This window comes from Stegodyphus dumicola, chromosome 2 (genome assembly GCF_044657685.1).
Source record: "Stegodyphus dumicola isolate Sdum_Otavi_A_Nest chromosome 2, ASM4465768v1".
NCBI lineage: Eukaryota > Metazoa > Arthropoda > Arachnida > Araneae > Eresidae > Stegodyphus > Stegodyphus dumicola.
In genome coordinates this window covers 37,433,236-37,443,149 of record NC_140769.1, presented here as the reverse complement: position 1 = coordinate 37,443,149, position 9,914 = coordinate 37,433,236, and the positions used below count along the sequence as shown (strand labels likewise).

Sequence of the window (9,914 nt, the reverse complement as noted above, 5' to 3'; positions counted from 1 at the left end):
CCTGGCTTTAAAAAATTCTGCTTTTAAATCCTTAACACCTTTGTAATCTTAAACTGTTGCATTCATGTCCACAGTAACTCTAGCTGTCTTCACTGCCTTGACAAGAACTAGAGATATTTCACAGCAATGTAAAAATTGGGTATTGTTACAAAATCGTGTAACCTAGTTGCTGCAGTAAAAAATCTAATCCCCGATTGAAAGCGTAACGCAAACAAGATTCTTTATTTACAAAGAAAGTCCAAGTTTAACGTCTTATTATAGTAATGTCATTGTTTAGTCCCAATCCGGAAAATATAAAATTTTAAGTGTTAAAGGAACTTAAACATTTCGGATTCCCGAGATAATCTGAATGTTTTAAACTACAATGTAAATAAAGTAGCAAAACAGAAACTGCTAATTGTTTATTAGTACAGTTTTACAAAAGACTTAACATTAAGGATTTTAGTTCAGTAGGGAACACACTTAAATACGAAGCATTTAAAAATTTTTACACCACCTAGTCAATACCTCATAAATCATTCAGACTTGCTTTCTATAGGAGCGTCTACGACACGACAACATCTAAATTAGGCAGAGCTGCTAGGTCAGGCAAATAGGCTTCGCATTGAGTTTCATCGTCACCAATGCATTCACTGAATGTCTTAGTTTCTTCCGAAACATGATGCTCGATATGTAGAAAATTATCGATATCTTCGTCAGTTATCTTTCCTGGTACTGGCCCGTAGAAGACAGGGCTGTCTGAATCTTCAATATCTTTTAAATCTAGATTCTTCAACGGCAGTTCAGTGGCTGATGATTCTGTATTTAAGTCAAATTGTGCAACTAGACCCAGTCTATTTTGGGAGAAATACCCAGCTACAGCCATGTTCTCAGCACCTTGCGTTTCGTAGTAAGTGTTCAGTTTAGATTGATCACCAATAGTCGAACATATGAAATCGTCGTCTGTAGCCAAAGCCAGGAGACGCATGAATATGACCGCAGCTAAGCCATCACAGTTTTCCAAAGTTATATTCGAGATACAAGTAGTTACTTCATCGCGGACTCTAAAGAAAAAAGTGACAGTACATGAAATATTACTCGGAAATAATTCTGCATTTTAAAGCTCGAAGTCAGTTTAACAACTGCTCATTCTGGACCAGGATTTGAAGCACTAAATTAGCAACTTTAAGTACCTGTTGAGTGAAAATATAGGATTCTTGAAATCTAACTTTACCCCTCCACCCAAAATAAACATATCAGAAATTACATTACACGAGTTTAGTTTTATTTTTCTATTGCATAATAATCAGTTTTTAACCCCTCATTCCATAAATTTTTAAATCAGAACTGAAGTTTCAATTTTATATTTTAAGAGCTTTAGTGGGAACGTAAAATGGCCCTCAGTTGATTACTCCTTTGTCGCTTTTCTTTTTTTTTTAATTTTTAAATTTTTTTATTTTTTTTTTCCAAATATCGAATCGGGATTTTGTTTTTCTAGGCAAGAGAAAAACAGCGCTTTGAAGATTACCACCTTTACGTTCAAGAGGAAAATTCTAAATCTAACGATCTCATTTTATGCCTTATAGGCTGACATCCGATTTGCATTCCCTAGTGTTCGATTTTTCTAAAGGTGCACAAGGTAAAAGTTAATTCATATACCCCAGAGAAGCAATCAGCTTTCTTAAAACTAGTAAGAACTGCAATGAGGCATTTAATATTTAAAAGCAATTTAACGTAAAATTGTCATTTATGTTACAATATCTTTGTTTTGTAGTATGAAGTCTAATTTTAATAAATTAGATGTTCTGAATTTAAAATTGTAGTAGGACGGACTATTTAATTCGTTTAATTTACCGATCTATTTTTGCTTAAAATGTAGGCTTACCTTGAGGTACAAGGTTTTGCTAAAGTTTAATGTATTGAATATCAATAAATCGAGGGATGAGCTCCCTCAATATATGCAGTATAGGTATTGATCTTATAATGTTCTGCTTTGAGGTTTCCCTGGAATACTGGTTTTCAAAAAATTCCGTTTAATGCTACAGCTCGATTAAATGAGGCCTCTTTACCAAAGGCTTTGTTCAACTCTTTATGCAAAAGGCTATGGTATTCGACAATTGCGAAATTTGTTCCAGACATTTTACTATTGGAAACGTTCTGCATCATTTCACAGGCGTGCGATTCGGAATATCTCAAATCGCATTGGTTTGGAAAAGTAATTCAAGAATGGGATAACTATCAATGTATGAAAATTTCATTGATCTGCTTTTTAACTGTGACAACAGCAAAATTAAGGCGAGGAAATACTAAGCGACACTTAAAGAACATCACCTATTAAAATTTGAATCCGGAGACTGAAAACGAGTCAGTTACCTGAAGTGAAATATCACTAAGAATAATACTTAAATAGGTATGGTATTTTGGCAGAGCATTTAGATAAACAGTTTCCATACGACAAATACAAGCTCTTTAAATCTAAAAAATGCTTCCGCTTTAATTCAGGTAACAATATAGGAGAAACTTACGTGCATCTAAGTGGAAGCTGTTGCGTATTCCCAAGAGAGCCGATAGAATCTGAAGCAAAACAGGAACTAAAGTTTTGTCGATTAATACACGGTGAATTATCTAGATATCCTGTAAAATAAAAAGGTAATAATCATTAAAATTATTCGCAAGTATATTCCACATACGAGTAGAATGACGTTTTAATCAAAGCTACCAAACAATCGAAGAATCGATTTTCTACTTTTACTACGATTACTTAATCGTTAATCCTATATTCATAAAATACATCCTAATCGGGAATGTGATAAAAATTGCTTTTAAACGTTCATTTGTTAATCAAGATCTAAAGGCTTCATAAAAACATGTAGAATTAAAAATTTACCACTTTAATATACTTAACACGGTAATCAAGTTTTACTCAATTTACAGAATATATTAATAAATATTCAGTCGTAAGTAGAGTTCTAGTTTATATGAACCAGGCAAGGTAACATAATTGGACGTTTGAACCATTCTGAAGATAGTGGAGAACACTGAAGGTTTGGCATAACCCTTAAAATAAGGAAATGGTTGTAATATGCTATAAGGGGCGTTTAATGGGAATCTTGGAAAAGACATGACCAGAGTGACGGGACATAGTCACCTAACCTTCAGAAGATCAAACTGAAGTCATTTTCGAGTATTTTTAATATATTTAGATACATAACCAAGATTGCGTACTTAGAAGTTCAGAAAAAACTAACATAATCACTTTCCGGAAATTGTTACATTACTTTTGTTACGCAAGTAAACCTTTAGCAAAACTTCGATTGTTAGTTTCTACATTTTATGCTTCAGTTACTATTTGTTAGAGGATATTAAGTTGTATTACCACTTAATATTAAGATTGGAAGTTACAGCTTAAGAGTGCCGCTATTTCTTAGAAGTGCTCAAATTGGAAAATTAGGATCGAATAAATTTTATAAAATGGAATTCTTCCAAAAGACAGTAGCATTTTCCACCAAGAAATAAAGTCAATAACTTTTCAATGAACTAAACCTCCCGTGAATCTAAAGGTCGTAACCCCTCGTGGAAACAATTTCAGCCAAAATTGCATATAATTTTATATTGAAACAGTAAACGGTCAAAAACCAATTTGAAATTGTTTATTTCAGAATCTATGCATACGCATCCTCTACGAAGCTAGTAAACATCACGAGTACTTCTTTAACTGCAAGTTAAGAAAACTACAGCAAGATATATCCATGCGACTCACAGTAATTCGAATAAGAGTCTCAGCTCAGTGTTCAGAGGTCTTAACCCTATCAAAAGCTGAGTGAATATTTCGCACTTTAAAATGTTACCAGCACTTAACATTACTTAAGTCTGCAAACACTTATATCAAGCTGTAAGTGATGACACTAACGCATTTTCTTTAAAAGCAGGATGAAAAATTAAATCTGTCCAATATATCGTTACACAGGAAACGTACCATTACGATATTCAAATTAATAAATAATGATACAAGAAATTTTGATGCATTAAGTGGTAAATTTCACTGTCCCATGTTATCCAGAATTGGAGTCGTAACTATAGTACTACAGCAGTGAGAACACTTGTAAACACAACAGGTTCAGAAAATACTTGGCGAACTTAACATTGCTACATTTCATAGTCTGGATTATGAAATGCTGGCAAATTAAATCCTTGGAAATTGCATAAGCTTTGTCTCTGCATTTCAGAAATCTATCTTACTAGTATGAGGAAGAACATTAACGTTTTAAGTTATTGATTTATCCATTATAATTCGAATAGGTGTCATGTAAACAGTATGCACAGTAAATGTCATAAATTTCAAAATAAAACGCAGCAGTAACGAGGATATCGCAACATGTTAAGCGCCATGTCAGTCTGACCGACATTTACTTTCTACAACAAGTCAGTCACTGTACTGTTCAGCTATTTCACAGACAATCTACAGTTTAAAATATATATTTATAAGATCTTCGGCTGCCAGCATCTAAAATTAGACATTGCGGGCTACACAAGAAAGGAAGACAAAACAGACTTCGCGCTTAACATGTTAAATGAAATATCAAACTTGTCCTCTCGAATACTGATTAAGAGGGCAAGTTAAGTCAATTTTGCAGGCTAAAGATATTCGTAAAAACTGGTTTTTTATTTAAAGATGTTCCGGTAATGTTTAAGAGCTTCGAAAGCCAAGATACTCACGTCTCCACCAACTTGATCTAGGCACACAAAGCTCTTGCAAAAATACTCTGTTGTTAATCACACTTAGCTCCAATGCCGTGGATAACTCTCTGTTGCATGTTTCCGCAGCTTGAGTAACACACTGTATGAATGCCAGTTGAGCACTGAAAAATAGAGGAATTAGAATAAATAGGGATAAAAGAGTAATCGTTTAATCATGTAATTTGATTAACTAAAACTTTCCTGGCAAAATCAAATCCTGAAACCTAGTCTTCAGCTTTAATATTTTTTTCGTTCTTGAGGAAGATAACAGGCAGTCAATGGATTGCGAAGATACTTTAATACTGTTGTACCAATGGCCCGTAATTACAAGGCAGAACAAAAAGCAAACTTTGAAACGATCAAGCCAAGATTTCTTCGCATGCAATTCCTCCGAAAGACTGCAATGTTGGTACATCCATTAATTCGCTTTCCATAATCTTAACTGACGGTATTGCTGTAGCAGGCTTACAATCACCATTTTTCTCTTCCTTTAAAATTCAGTGGTCGAGTGGTAGAATTCTAGAGATTTCCAGTAAAATGCTACTCTAAACAATTAACCTTTTACATGCAACCTTCTTGCAAACCTAACGAGTGAAGATCACCAATTTGCTAAAATTTCGAAATATTCATTAAGGATTTAAGTTTACCCCAGATTTGTCTATGTTTAGACGAACTGCATTTGTTAACTTTTAAGCTGCTATGCAAGATTTGTTTAGCTTTTCAAGCTATACAACACCCTACAGAGATTAAACAAATCTACAAAAAACTCATTTGGGGGGGGGAATTTAGTTCAGACACCTGAACCTCAAAGCATTTACACCCTTTGCTATTATAAATTTCTGTATAAACCATATTTTGATTTTATAAATTCAGGAAAGTAACATGCATTTTCAGAAAGTTGTGCTACATCAAGTTTACCCTATACAGTTCTGATGTGCCATGATAATAAACATCTAAATGGTATGCTAGATGTTTCCCCTTGATGGGCACATCCAATTGCAATGGGTTAATTATTCCTTTCATTTATGCAAAACAATTTCTTCACTGCTGGATCATACGAATTTCCAGCGTACTTCAACTTCGGTTGCATGTTGTGAAAGAGAACAGACTTAAAATCGAACAGAAGTTCGAGGTAATTATCTTCACAGATATGAAGAATAACAGTTCTAGCTTGATCATTCACCAATGAATCGCATAACGCCATACGAGCAAAGAAAAATAACTTAAGGGATCTGCTTTTAAGTCTCGTAATGCGAGGCTTAATGTACGAGAATTTTAATCACTTTTATTAACTTTTCTCTATAACTCATTTCCATTTTCAGCAGACACGCAGCACGTGACAATGTTTCAATTCGTCACCAACACCAAATCATGCACTAATTGAAAATTTTAAAATTTAGAACCATTAAATAGTTTCTGGTAAATAGAATAGTACTATAATTTTAACCGCATAATTTATTTTCGATTGAATGGAACCTTCAAATTTCCAAACTATTCATGCGTTTCGAAGCTTGGATACAAACTTCAGAAGTTTTAGAATTTTACGCGAGTTTCGCCATTGAAACTTTCTCTGGTACAGAAATTTTAGAAAATGAAACATTCTAGTTCATATGGGCAAAATTTAATCGCATTCCACACTCGCACAAAAATGTTCACCTTGCGAATTTTACTTAATTGGCAGGTTCAAAGGTGCTCCGAGAGCCGAGATTGAACCTCAATACTGAAATTAACCGATTTCAACGAATTTTCCAATATATTAGCATTTCTGCGGGCAATGTTTGTTAGATGTAATGATTCTATTAATGCAAGTTAACCTGAAATTATTTTCATATGGGATGGACTTAAAGTATTGTGCAATAAGAAACTCGTACATTCAGCATAGAAATGTTTACTCCGAAACTATATTGTGCATAAATGACACGATAAATCTTACTTATATAACTAATAATACGAGAACTTTATATTACAGATGTCTTTAAGCATGAAATTAAAGTATTCTCAAAGTTCTGAACATGCAGGTGGTAGCCAAATAGTTTTAAAAATCTTGTAAAACGCTTGGAAGAATTTTGAATGTAAAAAGGTAACTAAACTACTTTATTAACATGTGTCCAGAAATTTTTCGACCAAAGAGGGAATTTTCATGGGAACTGTTGGAAAACTGGAAGAAAAATAGGTGAACTGTTGAATGTAAGCGAATGTATTGCTCATAATGTATTTCAAAATACTGCAAAACAAACTCTGCATAAGGAATTTCACTGAACTCTAAGAAATGAGAATCGTTAGAAATGGGACTAACAGCAGAACAGTCAAATTGAAGGCCAAGAAACATTTAAGAAACGCTCAATAAAAGAACCACTAGTAATTTCAGAGAAACTTTCATGGCTGAATAATTAGAGAACCATTAAAAAGCTTCGATTTTTGGAATTTTATTACATTTGTAGATGGACGTAGACGCTATATTTTGGGGGATGGAGGAAACCAAATGGATGGCAAAAACAATACTGAATCGCAAGTGAAGAGACATGGAGGCAAAAGTTTGGGGCTGTACGAGTGCCTGTAGCACTACATTTTTGATGGCAATAAAATTACACTTAAACATTTTTAATCTTTGAATAAAATGCTCAAAAATGGGCATAATGTCACATTACAACCCATCAGGAAAGGAATTTTTGCGAAAGATGGGACTTTCGGTTTGGTTTGCGATTACGGCGAACCTTGGAGGGCTATCTCCCTAAGGGAAGCTTTCGTGGATGACTTTCTAAGGGAAACTGCCTCGTTTACACATTGAGAAAACCACGAAAACGCCCGTGCATCCAACCCTTTCGCGTGATTCGAACCTCGGACCGAACAACCAGTGTTTAGAGATTTTAACGCTCTGCTGCTGGACTTAAGACTTGGGCAGTCACGCAAAAAACACCTGTGCAAAATCCACACACGTCTGTCTTATCGAGCATTTGAAAAAGCAGAATTTAAGTTTGCCCAATAGAAATTAACTTCGAGAAAAATGGAACGTAGGAAAGTAAAAAAGAAGCACAGACACCTGTCAATTCTTAAAACCATTCTTAGAAGACCCCTTAAAGGCAGAAAGAAGGCTAAATAACTGGCATTTGTTAATTTCTTGGAGAATATGAAGAGTTTAAGATAACTTGAAACCGTCGAATTAAGTTATTTCAGGAACTACTGCTTTGAAGAGCCTACGCGTTAGTTAGATCCATTGCAAATATCGTCGCTTGGTTTAGAAGACCAGTCATGAGCTATAGTTAAAAGCACTTTCCAGGTTTAGACTACAAGTACCGCGACAGAAAACAACTTTATAAGTACCGTTTCTGTACGATTGATGTTAGTTATACAATATACAAACCACTTATTTAAGAATATCGAAAAGCAGGAACCAAGAGGTTTTAAACTATTCAGCAGTTTGATTCAGTGTCAATGAGTTCCATGTACTGTACGTATTTTACAACTGTTGTAGAAGTTTTGGTAGCAAAATCAATCATGAATTAATGCATTCTTTTCTCATTCAATACACTCTTGGCATTTCTGAAAATTCAACCAAATTGGGCTTATTGCTCGAACAAATTTCAATAAAACCTAATCCTTAAAAACTTGGGAGATTCGAATTCTCTGTGCACTACAATCAATAAACTGGTAGCAACACTTAAAAAAATTAAAGCAAAAACTTTTTTCTGCCGAGTTCACACTAAAATAGATTTTTATACTTTTAAAGGTCATTCGTGCTGGCAGTATTCATATCTAGGCCTTTTCACACGCTCATTTTCAGCGTGTAAGATTTACATCATATTGACACAGAACATTCTTGAAAATCACTACTTCAATAACTTATGAAGTAATTTTGAAATTATATTTCATTTAAAGGAAGAACCAAATGATCATTAAATTAGAACTTTAGAGATTTTAAAGTTACAACATTTGAAAGTGCATACAAATCTTTTTAAGCTGCACTCACTTTCTTTGCTACAAAATACAGTACAGCTATTTATTAGCAATTAAATTGACAATTTCCCATGAAATTTTGACAAATTGTTTAACATATCAAGCTTAAATAAAATTACCAATGATTTACTTAAGGAGAGTTCACATAAAAATTTTTAAATATTCCTTCTATGTAACTTTTTTTATTACTATAATATTCAGAGCTTGAAATACTTTAATACCCTTCCGTCTCAAGAATATTGGCATTCTTCTGGGCTTAGTCTCGTTAAATTTTAGTATCGAACGTTCACTACTCAAAACCTGTCCATCCCAAAGCTATAAGAACGCGCGCAACACTTTCTCATAGCATTATCGACGCATAGCTTCAGGAAAATACAGACATTAAATTTCAGATCTAAATTTGGTAAACTTACTGCTACATGATTTAAGTTTACTACTCTACATGATTTGAATTTGGCAAACCTACTACTACAAAAAGTTTTATACAAAGTTTGTCGATCTTACTTGCATATTTCGTGGAGATCGTCCTCTGTTTCTGCTAAGTCTTTATAAGTGCTTAAAGAAACTCTTAAGGGGGAACATTTCAAGATTTCTGGGATACAGTCCTCACCACTAATTAAAGAGAGGAAACCTATAATTACAAAAGAAGTTCACTATGTTACCTCACGAAACAACGGAAAGTAACCGAAACAAACGAAAACTTTCTTACCACACAGTAACGTCAAAGCCAACGGCCTCATACCGATGATGCAAGGGGACTATTAAGTTACACAACGAAAAGTAACCGAGGAATAACTTTGTTGCCACGCCTTATTTTATAGGAAATGTCATTTGCCTGAAAACATTTGCTTACAGTTCATGCTTCTATTCGAAAAAGCTTCCTCCCGCGCGGCAAATTACACTATACACAGAATAATATTTTCAAACATGTTCGCTGCTGTGTTTTTAAAAGTTCTTCGGGTACTTACATATTATCCCGTCAACTGCGAGAGTTGGCTACCATTCAACCAGCAGTGGAGACTCGACCAAATTTGGGCCAATTGTTTGTGTGGAACTCTATCCGTAACTCTTACAATAAAACATTCGTTTGTGTCTCTGCCAAATAGTACATCACCAATCATCCTGTGGTTATTCACGCTCCTTCCGAGCATACTTATCGACCTAGCAGGATAGAACATTCAGACATACTTAATATCGTCTTATCTACAGCGATTATTCCCATGCTACTTGATGTGAAACCTGAT

At 34.3% G+C, this 9,914-nt stretch overlaps 1 protein-coding gene across 1 annotated transcript; it reads right to left on the bottom strand.

The window, feature by feature from the left end:
* Nucleotides 1-386: 386 nt before the first annotated feature.
* LOC118195356 (uncharacterized) lies at nt 387-9,506 on the bottom strand. Its single transcript, XM_035366658.2, has 5 exons — nt 9,380-9,506; nt 9,175-9,301; nt 4,696-4,838; nt 2,505-2,613; nt 387-1,043 (listed from the first exon to the last, which is right to left on the bottom strand). Exons 1-5 carry the CDS (start codon nt 9,408-9,410, stop codon nt 545-547), a joined length of 909 nt encoding a protein of 302 aa, XP_035222549.1. The 5' UTR covers nt 9,411-9,506; the 3' UTR covers nt 387-544.
* Between the last annotated feature and the right edge of the window lie 408 nt (nt 9,507-9,914).

Excerpts from the sequence above, each read along its gene's own strand:
- LOC118195356 (XM_035366658.2), bottom strand. The coding sequence starts at position 9,410 with ATGAGGCCGTTGGCTTTGACGTTACTGTGTG. Across the intron at positions 4,839-9,174 it reads GATCTCCACGAAATATGCAA|TGCTCAACTGGCATTCATAC; the intron begins GTAAGATCGACA and ends TCTATTTTTCAG. Across the intron at positions 1,044-2,504 it reads CAGCTTCCACTTAGATGCAC|AGTCCGCGATGAAGTAACTA; the intron begins GTAAGTTTCTCC and ends TTTTTTCTTTAG.